The 21,139-nt window shown below is 46.1% G+C and overlaps 1 protein-coding gene across 11 annotated transcripts in view; it reads right to left on the reverse strand.

The window, feature by feature from the left end:
• The window catches only part of MYO15B (myosin XVB), a 61,891-nt gene that overhangs the window by 12,485 nt on the left and 28,267 nt on the right, over positions 1 to 21,139 (reverse strand). For 10 of the 11 annotated variants that reach the window (XM_083805477.1, XM_083805473.1, XM_083805478.1 and 7 more), the window contains 31 exons: positions 20,999 to 21,130; positions 20,698 to 20,823; positions 20,097 to 20,174; positions 19,595 to 19,743; positions 19,431 to 19,476; positions 18,936 to 19,060; positions 18,682 to 18,799; positions 17,985 to 18,160; positions 17,378 to 17,471; positions 15,810 to 15,890; positions 13,639 to 13,696; positions 11,848 to 11,978; positions 11,650 to 11,745; positions 9,964 to 10,199; positions 9,708 to 9,880; positions 8,929 to 9,001; positions 8,267 to 8,473; positions 8,079 to 8,158; positions 7,792 to 7,889; positions 7,528 to 7,615; positions 5,886 to 5,996; positions 5,615 to 5,709; positions 5,142 to 5,357; positions 4,542 to 4,638; positions 4,050 to 4,193; positions 3,571 to 3,760; positions 3,349 to 3,439; positions 2,553 to 2,787; positions 940 to 1,049; positions 305 to 364; positions 9 to 84 (listed from right to left, as the gene is read on the reverse strand). In XM_083805477.1, the coding sequence (XP_083661603.1) occupies positions 9 to 84; positions 305 to 364; positions 940 to 1,049; positions 2,553 to 2,787; positions 3,349 to 3,439; positions 3,571 to 3,760; positions 4,050 to 4,193; positions 4,542 to 4,638; positions 5,142 to 5,357; positions 5,615 to 5,709; positions 5,886 to 5,996; positions 7,528 to 7,615; positions 7,792 to 7,889; positions 8,079 to 8,158; positions 8,267 to 8,473; positions 8,929 to 9,001; positions 9,708 to 9,880; positions 9,964 to 10,199; positions 11,650 to 11,745; positions 11,848 to 11,978; positions 13,639 to 13,696; positions 15,810 to 15,890; positions 17,378 to 17,471; positions 17,985 to 18,160; positions 18,682 to 18,799; positions 18,936 to 19,060; positions 19,431 to 19,476; positions 19,595 to 19,743; positions 20,097 to 20,174; positions 20,698 to 20,823; positions 20,999 to 21,130 (3,790 nt within the window). The remainder of the gene's footprint in view (positions 1 to 8; positions 85 to 304; positions 365 to 939; positions 1,050 to 2,552; positions 2,788 to 3,348; positions 3,440 to 3,570; positions 3,761 to 4,049; positions 4,194 to 4,541; positions 4,639 to 5,141; positions 5,358 to 5,614; positions 5,710 to 5,885; positions 5,997 to 7,527; positions 7,616 to 7,791; positions 7,890 to 8,078; positions 8,159 to 8,266; positions 8,474 to 8,928; positions 9,002 to 9,707; positions 9,881 to 9,963; positions 10,200 to 11,649; positions 11,746 to 11,847; positions 11,979 to 13,638; positions 13,697 to 15,809; positions 15,891 to 17,377; positions 17,472 to 17,984; positions 18,161 to 18,681; positions 18,800 to 18,935; positions 19,061 to 19,430; positions 19,477 to 19,594; positions 19,744 to 20,096; positions 20,175 to 20,697; positions 20,824 to 20,998; positions 21,131 to 21,139) is intronic. The other variant, XM_083805476.1, reaches the window with a different exon arrangement.

The raw sequence follows: 21,139 nt of genomic DNA on the forward strand, positions 1-21,139 counted from the left end.
TTAATTACTCAGCAGGTCTTTCATCTTGCGCTTCTCCTCTCTGGAGATCCGAAGGCAGGAATCAGAGAAGGTGTCACGCATGATCTGCAAAAGAAGGAAACAAAGAGGCTTCCATGGAAAGGCTGAGTGTTTTGAGGCTGTTGAAAAGACTGAGTTCAAGAGAAGAAAGAGCAGGGGCTTGACAAGATGGACCTGGAGAAGGGACTAAGACCTCTAGAGACGCAGAAGTGAAGGCAGCTTATGTAATGTAATTATGGAGTTCTTTGTCTCTATAGCAGTCCCTGAGTCATACAGCACTACATACCTGTTCACACAGCAAGTTCAGACAATAAGGGTGACTGAAGTTTTCTTTGGGGTAAAACACCTGCAAGAGGAGGATAAATACAAAACTGAGGTTACGTATGTTTACAGATGTTGCACAAGTTGTTGCATCCCTTCCCAGGGATGTTGTATAATCCTTGTGTCCTACTGCCAGAGAGGAGTGAATCAACCTCCAAGTCTAGGCAGGGACGAGAGACAAATGGGAACAAAAGGACCAAATGTGAACAGGGGCGAAGGATCAAAAGTAAAGTGGTGAGACCACGGGATGAGCTTTGGACAGTTTGGTGCACTTGATTTTAAACACATTTGTACTATTTACACAGAAAAGCACCGGGTAACAATGCATTTACTTCTTTTGTCGATCTCTCACTGCTTTACAGGGGAAGGGTAGGACAGGCAGGAAAACTGAGACACATGAGTCAGCAAGGCAGAGTAGGACCTGGATTCCTTGACTATCAGATGGACACGTAACTCCCTACTCCTGCGTCATATGATGTCCTCTCTGAACTGCCTTTGTGTTCTTACATCACACTGGTTGCATGTGACAAAAAGCAATTTTAACCAAATGTGGGACCACTTCCCTCCCCCTACAGCCAGCCCTCAGCTAATCAGCTGTACCTCTTTGCGCAGAAAGATTTTCCAGGCAGGGTTGACATAGGAAAAGCTGACACTGGCAGTTAGCTTATACAGCTGGGTCTTGATACCATCATCTTCTATTGAAGTAGAGCCTGGGTGAGAAGAAAAAGCAGTGAAGATGGGCTTTGCTGACTACAGGGTCACCTGTCAGAGACTTACCAAGAGAAAGGGTACGGTACCATGTGCCTGACTGAAGATTATTATAAGGAACCCTCTTGAAGGACAGTGATCAGCTAACATGAATGCATGCACAAAAGTCATCGAGTGATAGCATGTATATTAGCCACAAAGTTCAATGCTTATAATAAAAACACTCCAGAGACAGGGAGCACACAGTGTCCCAGGCAAACTAGTGCCCCTGCCCCTGTTCTTAAACTCAAAGACACAGTTTCACTCTATGTCATTATAAAAAGGCTATTAAAAGGATTCAAAAGGACATAAAAGCTCTTTCCTGAGCTTGCGGACTGCAAGTTTCTAGCACAATGCATCCAGTACTTGCACTGGATTTTCTCTCTGCAGGAGATCTATTAAAGATAGGCTCAGTTGGTAGGCAACCATTCAAAGGTATTGCTCTACGAGGTAGGAATGTCTTCATTTACGCAGTCACAACTTTCGAAACTTCAGAGTTACTAGGCAATCGAGAAATGCAGAATATCCCACAGTTCAGCTGTTTCTATATCCCTATTCAAAAGAACGTAGGGAATTTTCAGGCTAATCCAGTTACCAAGATTTGCTTTCACAGGACTTCCTAAAGATCCGTCTTTTAAAACAAAGAGGGAGGGAACACAGGGAAATTCTTTTATAACAGGGAAGCTACTGTGGGATGGAGCCCTACAGTAATGTGCTTGGGCTGACTGTTTTTGCACATTATAAAATGTGATGCTGATGAGTGTTTTAGATAGCTTGAAACACATTGGTACATGCGGCCAAAACAGTTGCCAAAGTATTACGTGAATTACTGCTCTGGGCTCCCACTGAAATTCAGAGGCAAAACCTATGGCTGAATAACACTTCCAAACTACTGCTGGAAAGAATTAGCTATGCCATTTTTCAAGTGGGCAGTACCCAAACAGCTTCCTTATGTGTCCAGCGTCTCAGCTCTCCCAGGATCCCGTTCTTCCACAAATAACATTCCCTCATTCCTCAGCCTATCTTTAAGGACCCTCCAGAGGCTCAAGAATGTAAAACACCTGCCTTCCCATTCCTCCCTCGTCTAAAGTCCATCCACTGGATTGCAGCTTTAACAGAGTAGCTATGCTTCAAGTAGGCAATAAAACATGTTGTGGACTGGACCTTGACAGAGCTGTAGCCCAAAGGTCCTTTCTTTATTTAGCTCCATTTTTCAGAGGGACCCAGCCCTTCCTTCGTCATTTGCACCTGACATCCTGCGCTGGAAAGAGAGAGCTGGGAAGCACCGTGCTGAGCGCTGGCCCAGGCTCAAACTGTAGTGACAGTCTGTCTGATTTCACACGGACTGCTCGGTCTTTGGCCAGCTGGCAAATGACAGATCATGTGCTGTGACTGTCCCAGGCTGCTAGGCTGAATCTGCCCCATTATCTTCTATCAAATCCCGCTTGTGAGAAGTCAACACTCACCCTTCGCTGTGGATTCCTGCGAGCCTTGGTTCCCAGGCAGGAGAGATGGCGGCAAAGGTGGGGGAATAGGGGGAGCAAGAGGGGCCTGGGAATCTGGTGGGGTACTTGATGGCTGGCTGAAGATGGACAGGAGAGGCAACTGTTTCTCCTTGATAGAGCTAGAAGTTGAGCCTGGCTTGGGCTTGACAGGTGGAGGTGCCCCTTTGGGACTCTTCTCTTGCGGTAGGGGGGGAGGCTGCAAGACAGCAAAACCATTCGATACAGTCATTCTCTGCATCACTACACGCTGACTGACACGGCTGTTAGAAATAATACCCAGGGCAGCAGCCCAGCCCTGGGAGCAACATCTGTTTGAGCACAAATACCAGAACCTTCAAATCAGCACACAGTCTGCAAACAATTGAAGATCAAGCAAACCCAGGTGCAGAGAAACAAGTATTTGAGATTGGACCTTATAGTTGGGAAAAGGAGAAAAAGGCATTAATAGGCCAAGACATCAAGACCTTGGGGCCAAATGTGAGGAACACGAATAGTTGTCTCTCAGTTGCTTGCTTCCAAATCAGTCCTAAACATTCCACAACAGGACTTGCTGCAGCAGAGCCCTTTCTCCAGGACCTCAAGGGACTTTACAGACTGCAACCCAGGAGGTGCAACACTGTGGTATGATTTCACAGCTATGTATTAACACAACAACAAATGACCTGGCTGCTAGTGTACTATCAGATAGCTCCCAGCTTGCTGGGGATTGGATACACAGGCCCTCTCTGCTGAGGTGACCAGAGAGAAAAGCACTCACTGATCTGGGAGAATTGAGATTCATCATCCCTAGCTTGGCCAGTGCCTCATTTTTGGGGTCATTCTTCTTCATAAATGGCTTGGGCACTCTCCTGCAAGACAAAGGGGAACAAAATTGTTAGGGCTGCAGCAGGGCTGTGGCCACAATGGAGCCACGTAGCAGCGCTGGCACACAGTCCCCTTCATCTCTTTCCTGCCACTTGGGTGGCTCCCACCCTCTCACCTGACAGGCTCGATGGGCTGGGGCTCGGGGGCTGGCCTGCTCTGGTACATTTTGATGATGTTGCGGATCTCTCGGCTTGGTTCAGGTCGTGACGCAGGGCCCGAAGGTTTCACTACTGGTGGCTCCTTCTTTGCTCTTGGCGTCTGCTTTTTTGGCTTTGGCTCAGGAGGTGGCAAAGGGGGAGCAGGAGCTATTGGGAGTAACAGCTTTAAACACTGAGCCAGCAAAAGCACAGGAGAAATCCTTCTATCTCATTTGAATCTCCCTCCCTCTCACTCCTTGGCTGACCGGTTATGACCTTCCCCCACCCTGCTTTAGGATCCTACTTCCCAAAGCCCAGGCCCTTCTCTCTCCTCTGCTGTAGAGACTCCCAGGAGAGCCAGATCCTTTCCTCCTCTGGCTACATCCTGAGCTGATGCTCACTCCTGGAGAGTTCTTGCTTGTCAGCCTGCCTGGGTCTCCACTGCACGTCATCTTACCTGCTTCTGTTTTAGGGCTAGGCTTCTCTTCTGTATTCTTCTTCTCTTCCTCTTCCTTCTCCTCGTGCTTTGGCTGAGGATTTGCTGGAGGGGTCCAGATTTTGGAAGGCGGCCTGACTTTCTTCACTAGGATCTTTTGCTCTCCTGCGTAGGAAGAGGGACCTGAGCTAGTTAAACTTAGCCAAAAATTAGCATTAATGGTATGGTTCTCACTCTTGCATCAGTCAGCATAAGCTGGTGCTTTCTAGAGCCAAAGGAGAGCATGGCAGCTAGAAGCCCAAAGATTTCTAGAAAGCTGGCAACACAACACCCCATGATCTTAACTGTAGCCAGCTGAGCAGGCACGTACACTATGTGCTACACACGGTACCAGAACTCCTGAAGGGATTAGCTGGGTTCCATATAGAGAGACAAGAACCAAGCTGTTACTCCAAGGAAGCTGCAGAACAAAGTGTTATGATAAGTCAAACTCCCAAAGTGGTCAACACTCACCCATCTTCTGAAAATACGCTCGCTTCTGCTGGAAAGTTTCACGAGGATTGTCATCATCTTCACTGTCAGAGAACTGGTCTTCTGTGTAGTCATCAATCTGCAGGCAGTTCACAACATGGTCAGTTAGTACTAGCCAGAAAATACCTCTATAGGGCCTTTGAATTCAGAGATTATCTTCTGTGGACAGGTTTGGACTCTGATCCAGAACTTCTCCCATTCTCAGAGTGTTCTAAGAGATCAGTCTCTGACCAAAGAAATCATCAACCCAGTCCAGAGAAAGAGGAGTATGTTATAGCTCCAAGACAGCTTGCTGAAAGATAAAGAATTCAGAGCCATGAAGTATCCTATGCACCATGAAATTCAGATCAGCTGGGAATAAATTGGCAACACTGCAGCCAAACCTCCACAGACCTTAATGTCACCATTTTTGACCCTGTGTCTTAAAGACTGAGCAAGTGAAGCTTGAAAGGCCTGCGCCATAGGTAAATATAGCTCTCAGCTCTCCTCTCGGCCAAACCATTGCCAGACTTGAAGGGAAGCACAACAGACGCAAAGCATGACATTCAAACCCAGTTCACAACCACTGTTTGTTTCTCATACCACTTCTGCCTGAGCTGGTGGTTCTGGAGCCTTTGGTGGTGGTGTAGCACTCTGGCTGCTGGGAGATGACTTGGGTTTTGGGAGAGTGGCTGGGGCCTGGGCTCGTGGTGGACTTGAGACTCTTGGCCTCGGGCTCTCATGAGACTGTTGCCGCCGCTGCTGTTGCTGCTGTTGTTGCTGGGAAAGGGTCATGGCTTGAAGGGTCATCTGCTGGGCCTGGAAGAAGGAATTAATCACTCACCCTATGGTGCCTCAGTGTCCCCATGTACACAAACAGGCAAAAAGGGTTATTTCCAGTTTTGCAGTCTTATTTAACCCAGACTTTATATACCTAACCCCAGCACATAAGCACGGAGCATTACAGAGCAGGCCTAAGGCAGAAGGGGAGCACAGTAGGCTCTTCACAGCACATACACCCGTGTATTCTCCTTCCCCCGTTCTGGGGCCTCTCCCACCCAGTCCCTTCTACTCACCATGAGCATGGCTTGTTGGTTGATAAAGGCTTGCTGTTGTGCTGCTAACTGATTGGGATCTACAGCTGGCATCACAGGCTGGGGCATAACCATGGCTGTAGAAGACACACACGACACCCTCAGGCAATCATTCCCCACACTGCCTGAGCAGCAGCCCAGAGCTGAGAGCTCACTGTGCATTCGGCCTGACATTACGATGCACAAGCTCCGTTAGGATGCCCACCCTTTCATCCCCTTTCCCTGTACAGTTACTGAAACTCTGTGTTATTACCTGGCATAGGTGCAATGCCACCCGCCCCTGGCATCATGGGCATGGCAGCTGGCATCCCCATCATCGAAGGCATGGGCTGGTAAGCTGGTGTTTGCATCATTCCAGGGAAGCCTAGAGGCAAAAGGCCACATGCACAGGACTTTCGGGGAATCGCAGATCAGGAAGCCCTGATCAGTCCCACAGAACACGTCACATGGGCTGGGTACTTCTGGTTCTCTTGGCATGCACCAACCACAGGGACATGCAAATGCTTTCTCTCTTTATACACAGCAGGATACACTGCAAAAAGTCAGGTGGACAAAGGAAACCAAAGAGAAATGTGTGGCCTGCTAGACTTTACAATAGCAGGATGCAGACCCTGCTTCTGCAGTCTTCCTTAGGACACCACGTTCTTCCTGACTACCTTATGCCTGTGTATGATTACAGAGAAGGGTTTCTCTTGAAGGACGGGCAAAGATCTCTGGGACTGCCAAATGCATGTGGGTCTCTTTGCAGCAAGTAGCTGCCAAGTATGCAGAGCTCCTGAAACCATCCCAAAGACTCAGCTATCAGTGAGATAGTGTCGCATTAAAGGGGACTTATCAGAGTCAAATATTTGCCTGTTTCAGAGCCCTGCCAAGCACTTTCACTGAGACAGTTTCACAAAGTTGAATGTATTTAATAAAGTGACAGACATGGCAGATTCGGAATTGCCACTGATAAATACACTTACTGCAATAGCACTAATATACGATAATAGTGCTAGTAAAATGCTATCCCAAGTATTCCTCGCCAAAGGGTGAAGGTGCAGAGCTTACCAAGAAAGCATCCCTGTATTGGTGGAGGAGAGGGAGCACATCCCATTGACTGCCTCCTTCCAGGTTTCCAATTCCTTCTTACCCTCCTCTCCACCCTCCGCTCTTCTTTTTTCCTTTTTCCTTTTAATACTAACTCCTAATACTCTTTTATATGCTAACCTTATCTATTCCTCCCCGGGGTGACGTTTAGCATGATTTTGGTGAAGAGTCAAGTACTACAGTCCAGGTTGGTGCTTACCAGTGATACTAACAAGTCTGACTATTCTCCACAGATAGCCTGGGATCCCCACCCTGCTGAGAACAGCCAAGTCTTGGGCTCCATACAGGTAAAGAAAAGCAAGGAAAACAAACACGCAAACCAGAACCTCTATAGAGTTCAGACTTACTAACCCATGGAATAGCTAGGGATGATGGGCAAGTCTGAAAAAAAGCAATTTAAAAAAAAATCAAAATCAAAACCCTTCCTTTGAAAAATGCAGCAACTATTTTGGGAAAGCACAAGGTGAATAGAAAGTGAATACACGACTTATGAGTGCCATACACTAGGGAAGAGATGGCCTGGGTCAGAAGCAAGCTACCTACTGCCTTGACCCCTAGACCAACTTGGGGGAGAAATTAAAAGCAGAACAAAGATGATAACTTTACCTAGCACCTTCGCCAAAGCATCCGTCTCCGAGCACCTGGGAACAAGTGCAATTTCGGATGACCTAGTCTAAAGTCAAATGCTATTTTTGAATCAGCTCAGCCCAGGCAGTAATTAGCATTTGAGGGACTCCCTGACTTTTGCTCATTGAAGCTTATGTACCACTGCAGGCGTTTTCAGCTGTCCACATCCCCTTACAGACCTGCAGAAGGAAAGATTCCTCGCTGCGTGGGTCCAATCTTCCCACCTCCCTTCATGCGTCCAGTCAGACTCTCCCTGTTCTCCAAATCCTGTGTCAAGAAAAAACAGCCTTATCTGAGCTCAGGCAGATGGACTTCACAGCGGCATAGCCATCCAAAGGCATATCTGAGCGAAAGCAGAGTGAATAGACAAAGGCATGCTTGAAGGAGTCACAGGGAGAGAAGAGCTGCAAAGAAAAAGGCAGGGGGAACATCAGAGGACTTACTGGTACTCTGGGGCCTTGATGCAGTACAGTGCTGAAGAGATCGTCCACATAGTGATCCAAGCCCACAGGGTCCCCCGAGCCACCTCTGAATCTTGAATCTACAAGTGGAGAGGAGTCAGGTTATAAGGCAGGTAAGGAACATTCCCGTCTCCAGACCCTATTAGACAGTCATATTTTGGAGTGGAGCCCTCCTTTGTTCTACATCAAGAAGAGTTTCCCCTATGCTCTGATTTCCTGGCTGGGGCACATCTTCCCAGTGCTGTCCACAGTCCCGAGCAAGAGCTCACCTCGATGGGCATTGCTGAACTCTGGAGGCAGGCCTGGCGGTGGAAAGGTAGGGGCCTGGATACCTGGAGCAGGGGGAATCCTGTTGAAGGGAAAAAATAAGATAAGGACAGCACAGCATGCTGAGAGAGAGATAGGCCACTGGATGACAGGGCCAGAAGCGTTGGTGCAGGAGGATGAGGTGACTCACGGATCCATGGCAGAGTTCAGGAAGAAGTTTCTGTCCCTTTCAGGTGTGATAGGGTATCCACCTGAGGACTGAGAGGGGCTGCTGGGGTTGCTGACATCTTCCATCTCTCCAATGAGGTCCAGCACAAAGTCACAGCCCAGCAAGTCCTGCCACGTGTTGCCAGTAAACATGGAGATAGACCAGCCTCGAGACTTCTTATCACAGCCCCTGGTAACAGGGGAAAAAAAAAAAAAAAAAAAAAAAAGAGAAAAAAGATGTCAAGATACACAGGAGGAAAGAGAGAAAGGAAAACATTGCATTCAGTTTCGTCCTGCCTTGTCTATCCTGGCAGCTTAAGTCCTTAAGCTTTAGGGTGTGAATCAATGATTAAGTGCCCAGGGTCAGGAAAGTATATGAATCAGTATTTGTCTTTTTTTCTTTTAATCTTTTCTCTGAAGCTGCTCTGACAGATCACACCACTGATTCGTCTGTTCCTAAAGAGGCCCACGGGTTCATGTACACAGACGGAAGGGATAGGGAAAGACCATGAGCCAGAGTGGGTAAGGAGTGGCTATTCCACATCTGACCATATAAAATTCCAGCCTGCAGCCCCAATTGATCTGAACCCTAAAACCAGTGATAACCTCTTGCACATCCCCAGATCTCTTATCCTCTGGCAGTACCTTGCACTTAGGAGCCAGCCTGCAAACTGCTCCCCGGTCATCCAGGACTCCACCTCAGCTGAGAACTTCTCCTCTAGCACATAAAAGAAAGAGTCAGTACACACAGCCTCCCAGCAAGACCCAAAACAACACCAAAGCTCTGTAGGGCACAGGCAGAGCCCAGTTGGAAAGCCTCACGCACTTCTGAGGTGGCCCACAAGGACTGAAAGCAGATGGAGGGCTCTGCATGACCACGTTCACATTCATATCAACTGTTTGATGGCACATCTCAAAGCACTTTCAGACTGACAGCTGAAAGTCCTTGCAGCATCCTGGTTCACTTGGGCCACCACCCCACTGAGCAAGGTGCCAGAGCACAGATGATCTGCATCCGATTCACACAGGTTCTATGCACTCAAGGCGCAGCATAAGCCAATGTTTGAGAAGGAAGAAAGGCTCAGAAAATCACTGTGACAAAGGCAGTAGTATGGTTTGCATGGGCTATGCAGTAATGGGTAACAGGAAAACTAAACCCAGAGAGATGCAGAACCAGAACAGCCCTCCAATGAAATGGGCCCAAACCCAGAAGAATCTTATCCTTCAGCCTGAATAGCAGGTCTGCGCTCATCAGAATCAGACTTCTGGAGTTTGGGCTCTGGATTCAAATGCTTCTATCCCCACTGTTGTACCAGCCAGAAACAGTCAGTCTTCTGATCACTCTCCACTAAGCTGAGGGAAGCATTTTCTGAATGCTGATTTTTGCACTGTAAAAGTCCTTAGGGACTAGAAGCACAAGTTACCATTAAAGGTATGAACATCCAGCACCATCTTCCCTTTCCTCTGGTTCGCAGTCCACTCCAGCTGAGTGGGAGGGTAGGCTCGGGAGAACACAGAGTCTGTGTGCTTTGCTGCTGTTAAGATCTTACGCTGGCAAACAGCATTGAAGCCATCCATGCCATGATCTGACACAAATCTAGGAAAAGACAACTGCCTTTAGCATGTTGCTCATCTTTCTTAACCTTAACGAAAGTGTAGCTAGCTCTTTCTCCTCCTTACTTCAGCAACGGCTTCTCCAGTGCTGGTGAAGGGGCAAAGGAGCTCAGTAAAGTCGCCATCAGGACCCAGGCTCGCTGGCTCTGCTCCACATCTGGGTTCTTCCATGTCTGGGTGACCACTTGACTGAAGATTTCATTGCGCAGAGCCACGTTATCCAAACCTTTCCTAGCAATGTAGTTCCCCAGAAGTACTTCCTGCCAGCCATCAAGATTCTGGTCACCAATGAACCGCAAAATCTAGAAGCATTCAGGGAGAAAAAGAGAGCTTTAACTGCAACCCTCTGGCCTGAACTGTGTTGCGAAGTGACAACCTGAACTGTAAACACCAGGGTGCTTGTGAGCCTAAGAGCAGCCACCTCTCAGATCCGCACCTTTTCTCAGGCTTTGTGCACCACCTAAGCTCTGAGGAATTTGGGAGGCACTGCTCATAGGGACAGGACCCTGACTAAAAGTCTTCTTCAGTTTGTTCTTTAGGCTGTTCTTCTGACTCAGAATTTGTTCTTGGGCAAAATATTCCTCCTTCTTTGAGCACCAGAGTTCAAATTTGCTAGCAACTTACTACAGGCTATTTGTTATAGTGTCTGAGACCACAGCTGTCTAGATGTAAAAATATGTAAAATAAATTGATGCTCAGCTGATAGTTATGAAAAGCTCAGGCAGCTAGACATGAGGAAACACTAACTGCTGAATGTTAAGCAGACTTTGGTGTGGTTAATAGTAAAACAAGTAGTATGAGATGTATTACGTGCAACTACATTGCACTTAAGCAACGATTCAGCTTCTTAGCTATGCATATCACCATTTTACATGCTTTTTTTTAAAAATTTTCATCCTCTACGGTGTAGTATCTCACTAGATTATTTTTCTTCTACAATTTGCTATGGACAGCTTTGGAGAGGATATTTTTTCCCCCAGAGAACACCTTAAGATGGTTAATGGTAGTATGCATGACAGACACTCAACTGAGAAAAACAGGAGGTGGAGATTGTTTAGTTCTCATGGAATTCCTTGTAGCAAATCCTTATGTATTGCAGTCTTTGCCAAAGAAATAACTATTTTTTTTTTTTGATTAGCAATGGAGAGAAAAGATCATGTGATCTTGAGGAAAAATAATAATCATCTGCTCAAACACAACCTACCCACAAGATATTGAAGCTTATATTCTTCCACAACTCAGATCATTAGGACAAAATAAGGCACTGGTTTTAGATATTGCATTTCCTAATGGGTTTATTTTAATAACATGTAATTCTCAAAAAGATTAACACATTTACTTAGAAATTATCTGCAGTTTCATTCTATTTTCATAGACTGAACATCACATCTTTAAGAAATGTGTTTTGCATCCACAGGGGAGAGGTGGTAACACTATCCTCCTTATGCAAACACTACAGAATTAAGGTGTGGTTCCAGGTGTAGTTTTCCTGATGACAAAGTCCCTGCCTTGTTCCAGACTTTATAGAATAATTCACTGTCCCCCTATCGCATACTGACTTAACTGTATGTCTGAGATACCACCTCATGTGACGTCTGTCAGGCTGCTCCAATACCTTGAAGGAGCAGCAATTTATTCTGCTCTCTTCACACACCACATATTGTAAGCATCTTGTTGCAGAAAGGCATCAAAGCATTGTCTTATGAGCACCTGTTCTTCTAAAAGGCCCTGGTCAAGGAAGACATCTCTCACCAGTTTGTTGATCTCAAGTGCACTCTCTTGGTATTCAGCTTCCAAGTGGGTTAAAGGGTGATGCAGGGGATGGCCGGGGGTAGGGAAGTCTGTCTTCTAAAAAGAAAAAGGACAGAAACATGCAGTTTGTGCCTGGTACCACTAGAATAGCACGTTTCCCCAGGAGGGAAGCAATGAAGAGAAATAGAGAGTTCCCACCTGGAAGTGTGACTTAATGAAGGAGGAAAAAGGATAGCTGTTAATGGAGGATGGGAGGGAGAGGTCATCTTTGATCTTGACTTCTGGAGGTAATGCCTCAGTTATCTGGTTGGCCTGTGCTCTATACTGACCTGCAAGAGAAAGAGGTCTTAGAATCACAGAACGACTTGGGTTGGAAGGAACCTTAAAGATCATCTAGTTACAACCCCCTGGCCATGGGCAGGGATGCCACCCACTAGATCAGGTTGCCCAGGGCCTCATCCAACCCGGCCTTGTGTTATAGCAGTCAGAAAGGCAGCCAGAATACATCTGGCGCGCAGTGCAATCCATGGCTGGCTATTCCATGCATCTAACCTTGTCTAAGCAATTAAGTCCCTGAACCAGACCCCTGGTTCCAGAGACATCCATTCCAGCCCCACTGCCCTAAACCCTCTTGCTGCCTTGAAACCACAAAGCCTGACTTCAGGAGAGAGCTTTTACAGCCCTGTTTTTTCAGACTCTTATCCCAAGGTAACATCCGGAGAGCAGGCAGCACCTGAAGTTTCAACTTTTATGCAGTTTACAGAGCAGGAAACACTTAGCTTATACAGAGATACTGTTGGCAACTGTTAAGTCAACAATTAAATCAGAAACCATCATGATGAGGCACTGGATGAGGGATTTATCATGGATGAACGGGAGCAAGCATATTTTTAAATTAAGAGATTTTTCAATGGAACACAGTTTCTGTGCATTCCTCTACCCCAAACCAATGCGTCCCCTGATGCCCACCCTCCTTCTCCCTGTTTACATCCCATCACATCTAATTTCATTTTCAGCAGTTTCAGTGCAGTTTGGTCCCTGACCTCATACAGGTAGCATTGCTCACTAAATAGCAGATAGTCCCCAGGGGGATACATCCTGTAAGGAGTAAGAAAGAGGTATGTGGGAATCCAGCCCAGTCTGCTCCAATTCACAAGACTCTTCTGCTTGATTATATCTTTTATTGGATTACACAGGTGGCCAAGATATATCTGGCATTTTGTTAGCTGCTATACCAACATAACAAGGAGGTAAATCTTACCTCAACCCCTCTGCAAATTAAACATACACATGGTACAAAGAGTTACAGAGGAAACAGAAGTGAATATAACATTGTTCAAGATAAGGTAAACAGCTTGGGAAGTTATTAGTGATATTTGGAAGATAAAAAAAATAGCAAAACAACTTTTCTATCCAAGCAAAGCATTCCCTTTAAGTTTTTACATTGTTTAAACCCATTTAAAGAAAATGGACTTTTGAAGAAGTGATTTTCAATTAAAAATAAATAAATGCTGCTTTGAAAGTGCCAAAATTCTAGTTTTGACTTCTTAACCTTTAATTTCTTTAAGGATTTTTGAGAAGAAGCTGGATGGGTTTGAGATCTCACACCCCAGATACCCAGCTCTGAAAGAAACCTGGGTTCATTAAACATTTTTGCTGTCACACAGCTTTGATCAAAAAGTTTTGTAACATCATTGTCACCAGTTACATCAGCAAAGTTCAACAACAGAGCTGAAAAGATAACAATGATACTGAATTTTAATCTGGTATGCTGCCCACTGGCCCAAGTCACTTTTCCACTCTGCCATCTTGGGAAACAACACACACAATACCTTTTGTCTTTATCATATTTACACTGCAATGATAATAAATCAAATACAACCCAGGTGACAGACAGCAGGTAGAAAAGGCACATACGTAACGCACTGCTGGGAAACAAGGAAATAAACAATAAAATAAAACAGCGCAGGAAAAGAGAGGATTTCTCACCTTCAGCTACCTGCAGCAGGGCAGCGAGCTCTGCAGGGATCTCCAGAAGTCCGACATCCTGTGGGGAGAGTGAGCAAGTCCACCACTGGGGTACCAGAAGTGAAACGACATAAACCCTGAGCTATTCTGCTCAGACTAGGTAAAGCTGCCTCTGAACAGCTGGTTAGAACAAGGATTGACCTCCTGAACAGCAACAGTAATTTCAGCATATACAATGTTCAGAAACATTACAAAATAAGGAAGCAGCATATTAACACAGGTACATGGCATGGGTCAGCACAGGAGGGAAAGGTGACTAATTCCTGACAAAAGTCACTGCCACAGGGGGAAGAGACAGGAAATTTGGCTTTCTTTGACTCATTTCTCATTACTAACAAGTTTGTCATATTGCACAGAAGAGATCATGTTTTAAGGGTAAGGAACCATTTCCACCTGCTCCTTTCTCCTTTTTTTTTTTTTTTTTAATTATTATTTTTCAGTATCCAGGAGTTCTACAGCACAAATAAGAAGATAGCTGATCTTGATCTCTGACGCACATTGCTATTTTGGAACTTTCTAAGGATGCTCAGATCTGTACCAGGATAATTCAGATGAGTATCTTAAAGAATAAAGCCTGTTTTGTTGTTGTTAACATCTACATAGTAAAGCCTCTACTCACCAGCATACTATTCTGCCATCTCTCTTCACATGATCCCTCAGCAAAGACAGAGTCACAGCTTTTCTATCAGTTTGATTTTGCTCCTGGTAAGGTACTTGGCTTAAAAACTAGCTTTTCAGTGGTGTGTTCAGGTAGCAGGCTGAGAAATCTCACACTCCTGGATCCTCATCTGAGGAAGTAGGTGATATTTTAAGAGTACCCAGTGCTACGTACTCCTATTGTTGTTACTAACAATTCCATGCAAAACCGTGGATGATGTTGACACCAGTTTCCTTGCTATGCACACCATAGTAAATGTATGTTCAGTCTAAGCATACAAACAATGACATCAGTTAGCAGTGTTCCTTTATAGCAATTGATACCGGTTAAACACCCTGCACGCAGTGCATTTATATTGCTATAAAGCATTTAATAACTACCTTCCTCAACAACATCTTCCATAAATACGTTTGTGCAGAACTGCCTCATTCCCACCCATCACAACAGAACAGGATTACCAAAAATTCTCTTCCTCACACTTCCAAAGAATCAATCCAATGCTGCGAACAAATACAGTACTCTGCCTCACGACCACTTTAGGGATGCTTGATTATGGCCAGAGATTGGAAAATGCTGACCTAATGAGAGAGTTACGCAGTCAAAGGCTCTTTATGGCAGGCTTAACTGCATCCTTGCTGCAAGGTTTCCAGCATACGTGTAGGCTTTGCATACTCTCCAGATGTTTTACTGCTCCCAGGCAAACCTTTCAGAGCAGCTGTCTGCATTATCAAGCCAGTCTAGAACCAAAAGCACTAATAAAAATCACTGCATCAATTTCAAACTGAATCCCAACCCAAGGGCAACCCTAACAAGGCATTGTCTCAAACTCAACAGTCAAAGAATAACAAAAAGGGGTAGAAGCAAACAAGGAGGCCTGGAGTGAAACTCCTGGATTCCCAAAAGACCTTCGTATTAACAAATAGAAAATGAAATCCCAAACTGGGACCAGCCTTTGAGGAAAAGTCTTAGAATGCCTAGTGGAAAATGTAGCACCAGATCACAAGCATGTTCTTGTTCTTGACCTGATTTCAGCAGCATCAAGGTTCTATCACCTTCAACCTATGCGTTCCTGTGAACTGCTGAGCTCTCCCAGCTCCCAGAACTCAGCTGAAGTGAAATGGGCCTTACTATAAATGTCAGCATGATCTGAGAACAGAATTAAATAATAATTCATTAGCCCACTCAGTTCCCTTCCTTAGTGATTTGTGGGATTAGAAAAACACCAAGGGCCTCAGTCTGGCACATCAGAAAGAAAGGTTCCTAGAGGATGCTAAATCATTTGGATGTCCCAATTCTGCACATTTCTACGCAGAATCTACAACCCTTAAGAATGTTTCCAGAGCTTAATCCTGTTGTTCCACCATGGTGTATGTATTCTAAGGTACTCTGGGCTGAGGAAGCATAGAGGAGGGGGAATACCCTGAGAGGCTGGCTTGTTTTATCTCAGACTCTCACAAACTGTTTGACAACTCACCATTCCTTGGCTGAGACCGTTCTCCCTGTCACCACTGGCCAGGGATCTCCTCCTTTGCTTTCCTTCCTCTAACTCTTGCTGCTACAATATGGAAGGGGGAGAAAAGAAGACATATATGAGATCACTTTCAGCTACCTCTGGAGACAGACTCTGCAGCTGGACAGGAGCTGGTGTCCTGCTCCAGCAGATAAAATGACAGAAAGGCTGCAGAGCCTTCCTTGGACTCAACACAGTATATGAGAAGGAGAAGCCCAGAAAAGCCTTTAGCTTTGCTGAAGCACCACTTGCTCTACACAAAATCCAACGGCAAGAGCCTTCACCACCCGCCCAGCATCCCCCCCACACCTTTCCTCCCTTGTCTGGCATTTGATGCATCCGAGGACAAAAGCACACACAAGCTGTCAGAAACATTCGCCTGTCTCCTCCAGCATTAAAGATTACAGTAATGCAGCCTGAAAACGGACAGAGGAAGCTGTCTGTGGAGAGGGACCCCATCAGAGGGGTGGGAAGGATACCAAGAGCCAAACTCCCTTGCAGCTCTGCCCTTTCCCATCTCATACTATTGCCTCCCAGCCTCAACACTCACCTGCTTCCTACCCCAAGGTGAAAAAGGAGGGTCTCAGTCTCTCCCTCTCTCTTGCTTGCCTGTTGCAGAATAATGTTGGGAGGGACTAGATGGGAGGTTATGAGGGCTGGGCTGCGAAAGACAGTAGGCATGCTAAAGTACAAAGGGCAGAGCTGGAGGGGTGGGGGAAGGAGGAACTTTGCAGCAGGTGAACTTTGAGACCTTTTATTGTTGTTAACACATGTACAGATACCTCATCAAGCACACACTGGAAGAACAGAAACAGATTCAAAATAACTGTGCTGTTGTGGTTACTGATGGAAAGAAAAGCTGGATCCTGTCCAGGTAAGAAAGGGCAGAAAAAGGAACACACACTGTTCTGGGCATGGCATGGCAGAAGGCACCTCTGCAGTCTTCCAGCAACATTGGCCTTAACCTTCCACCCCATCCTTTGCTGATCATGTCACCAGCTGCACTGGGCCCCTCCTTCCCTACCTTGGGAAGCTGCCAGCTATACAGATGTTAGTCACTATCCTAAAGATGATTGGCCTGATTTCCTGGTTTTAATTTGATTTTTTAACAGCTTGTGCAAAATATATACAACACATTGGACAGTTATTAAGGCTCTCTTCTCTACACAATTTTCCATCTTCTTAAACCACTGCCATCTTATTCTCACCCCAACTATGGATCCAGCTGATTTCCAAAAGAGGCCTAGAGCCTAGAGAAGCTCACACGCACAGGCATACAGATCTGCTGCACTTATACTACCCTTGCCAATTCTGAACCTAATCTAGGGAACAAAGCTCCAGTCCCTGTGGTTACTTCTTTTGACTATATTCATATCAGCCAGAGAGTGAAAGACAGCTTTACCAATTCATTGCATCATTTCCTATAAACTGTCTCTAAAGCCAGCCATGCCCTGGCCTCACCCAAACGCTAGCTCTCTGCCTAGGGCAGAAATAGCTCCTGCAGGATACCTGGTCCTGAGAAGTGTTGTTACCTGGCAGTGCTTCCTCCTTTGAATGAAATGTCTAGAGATTAAAACCGTGGTATTAAACTGCACCAAAGTCTTCTTCAGCCTCCTGTACCGCTTCCTAGAGGGACATGAAAAGAGGAAAAAACGCTAATGAAAAGGAAACCACCAAAATTTAGGCAGACTGTGGACTCAGTTCAAGGCTACGGACCAAATATAACAACCTAATTAGTCAGTCTGGATTTGGTCTTAGTGTGTTAAGCCTGGTTCTCTCTTAAAAGTTTTCCCTACATCCTTTGCTCTAGCTATCGCAGTATCAGCGCTACCACAAGCAGGCTACTATAACAGTTTTGATAGCAGCTGTATTTCTACTGGAACCTCTGCTCAGTGCTGGGAAATCTCTCCTCCAACTACAGCATGTAAGCCTACAGCACAACTGTTCTCATCAGGAACTGCCTCTGCAGCCCTGCTGATCACCACTCCTGACATTCCACTAACAGTTGACCCAACAGAATTCCCCACTGCAGAGCAGGTTGGGAGCCAGCGTGAGGAGAGGCCTGTCCAGGCACATCCTCACCTTGCCATCCTAGGCAAGGGCAAAGGCCTGTACCTTGCCTGGCCCTTGGCTGCTGACCTTGCCTGATAACCTCGGAAGTGAGCCTGAATGATTGTGACTTTCTCCTGGAGGACACGGAAGCGCCTGCGGTGGAGGAGGCATCGGAAATTCCTTTGGAGGGTAACAACGGCCCAGCTCTGCCTCAGGTTCCATCGTCTCTCCAGCAGCTGCCTGGCCTTCTCCTTCAGAAAGACCTGAGGCAAAGGGAAGAGTCACTGACCCACAATGAAAGCAGCCAGTTTCTCTAAGAGGCAATCAATAATAAAAGTTTCTGTTTTCCCTCCTTACAAGTAAGCCTCTACTGCCCATAGGTCCCCTGCTAAGGAAACTGCGTTATGTTAATGGAAGAGGGCAGGAGGTGTAGGCCCACATGACAGAGGTGGATGTATTTGCGGAGGATGGTTCAGGAGCAGGGAACTGGAGAGTGATGAAGGTTACTAGGCAGGAAAAACAGCAGCCCTGGCCTCCATCAAGGAACACTGGGAGGACAAAGGAGCTGGTCATACTACTAAAACATCCTGGAGCCTGCCTCCTGGTTTTTATCTGAAATGCTAAAATTTTCTCCTTCGTACTTGAGACAAGACAAAGCAAAAGGGAGGTAGAGGCATGCAGTGTTCCCTTCTTTGGGCAGGAGAGATGAGCTGCTCAGTGTCTGCTGACAGCCCATAAGTGGCTGGGCCAGTGGAATTAAGATGGGATTCTCTATAGGCACCACCTTTGTTACTCCAATCTGATAAAGATCTGAGGGGCTCCCCACCACACGAGACAGCACTGCCACACAGACTTCTCTCTTCTCCAAGCAGCTGTGCGCTTGCCCAGCCAGGAGGCCATACCTGGAAGAAGAGACATTGATATGAGGAAAGCCAGGGCTGTAACTGGAATCCTCAGAGGAGGATAAATCACAATGTGCTGACAAGTTCATCCAGGATTTGAGTGGCCTGGGAATCCCAAGCCAATATATCTTTGTACCTGGCTAGGAAGTTCTGGAATGGAAGACAGACTGGGTATCCCTCCTTTTTAATGTGGATGGCCTCCAGTATCCCAGAATGCCGCAGCTGACAAGTGACATACTCCACATCAAAGATATTTGACAACTGTGAATATAAGACAGAAGAAAAATTGAAAATATGAGATCAAAGAAAGAAAAAACAGAGGGCAGAGAGTTGAGAAAAGGGGCTCCTTCTATTGTCCCGCCCTTGGTTAGATCTCGCTATGGGTATGAGACACAAAACCCAACACACCCTTTGGTGTTCAGCTGACACTGGACATGCTTCTTATCCCCCAGCATATGGTCAGCTCACATGGCCACAGGGAAGAGTACAAAACAGAGAAAGGGGACAAAAAGTTTCAAGCTATCAAATGAAGAAAAAGAGTCCAAATCCAGACACAAAAGGGAAGCTGACAGACAATACTGGATTTCAAGGAACTGAGGGACACCGTAAGGAGCTGAGGATGCTGCCCTACCTTTTTAGGATTAGGAGTGATGCACCGAATGAAGAAGGTATGACTCCTGAAAAACAGAAGAAAGGAAGAACCTTTCATCATCCTCCCCTCTGTGCTGACTTGGGAAGACTTCACACATTTCTGGGTGCAGCAATCAGCCCAGCACAGCAATGAGCACTTCTCGCCTTCTCAGCTTGGCTGTGAGGTCCTGTAAAGACTCCTGGAATTTGGACACCAGCGTAGAGGCCCGAGGCCTAAGCCCTTTGCCCCTGGCCCCCAGATCCCTTTGCTGACTGTAGGTAGCTTTAGCCTTCTGGAAAATGTGAGACACCACCTGGAAAGACAAAGAAATTTACCAGATTTCACTCTGCTATGTGCAAAGAACAAATCTCTCCTATCTGAAACTGGGGAATTAGTCTCCTTTGCCCCCTGCAGGGCCAGGAACTACATCTGTATCTCTCTGGCAGTCTGTAAGTTTTATGTTTAAAAAAAAAAAAAAAAAAAAAAAGCATCAATTGCAGCCAAGGATTTTCTCAATTCCCAAGTATCATTCAGTAGAACAAAATTTCCCACATGTCCTCCAGTTTCTCCTGACACCTGACCAGGGTCTTTCTGCTTCTTGCATGAAAGCAGAAGGGCTTGCTAGGTGCCAGTAACAGAGACCTTCATCCTCAACCACTACAATACCTTGAGGCGGCTCTGGGAGAAGATATCCAGCACCTCTAGACGCAGCTGGTCACGGTTTTTATTAAGAAACTTGTGGACCTGCAGAGGCAAAGTCTGATTTAACACACAGCTCAGACCAACAAAATAGGCAAACACCCTTTCATGCACACACCTCAACTCGGGGAAGAGAACTGGAGGGGTGGAACAAGAAAGCCCTACAGAATGACTCTTGCTGTTCCTAGTGCCACCAAAAGCAGAGGGGACAATGACTGCTGCTTTTTGGATGCAGTTCCTTTTCCCCTTCACATTGTCCAACAGGCTTTGACCCCCCCACTTACTTACTTTCAGCAGCAACAGTTTTCCTGGCTTTTTCTGGGCTCTGGAACAAGTAGGCTATTGTGTAATCATGGGCACTACGTATTTTGTTTCAGCCTAGAGGCTGTTTAGTTGCCTCTACTAGCAAGAATCTCCTCATTTCTGATAGAGGGCTGCTCTAGAGGGATGTGCAGTTACAAATAGAAAGCTTTATCCCCATCCCTCAGAGCTGGTCCATCAGGACACCCACAGCATGCTTCCAAGCTAGCCTATTGCTCCATCTGCTCCAAGTCCCCCACTGCCTCACCCGATAGGTGACAGGGCCTGCATAGTGTTTCACGGTGAAGACTGGCAAAGGCAGCTTGGGCTTGGTGTACCAAGGGCTGTTTCCATGATGGTAATGACACTTCTGGAGGAAAGTGTGGTCAGTGGCCTGTAAAGGAGATGAGTAACGTTTCCCTCTACTGCAACATATTCAGTAGCTGAAAAGCCACTGTTAAATGGAAGGTAAAAGCATGCAATAACTTGTGTAGTCTCTGTTCAATTTGTGTAACTGCCTTGCCATAACCATCCTGTGAGAGGGATCACAAAAGAAGATAAGAGCTCACCTGAGTAAGTGAAGTTTGGTCATCCAGGATACACAAGATGCCATGGGGTTTTGCAGCAATGACATCTAGGCATGACTCATTGTACATCTTGGAGACAGGAATCCAAACTAACTGCTCTTGGCTATATTCCTCCTACACGTT

This window comes from Anser anser (genome assembly GCF_964211835.1).
Source record: "Anser anser genome assembly, chromosome: 19".
NCBI classification, from domain to species: domain Eukaryota; kingdom Metazoa; phylum Chordata; class Aves; order Anseriformes; family Anatidae; genus Anser; species Anser anser.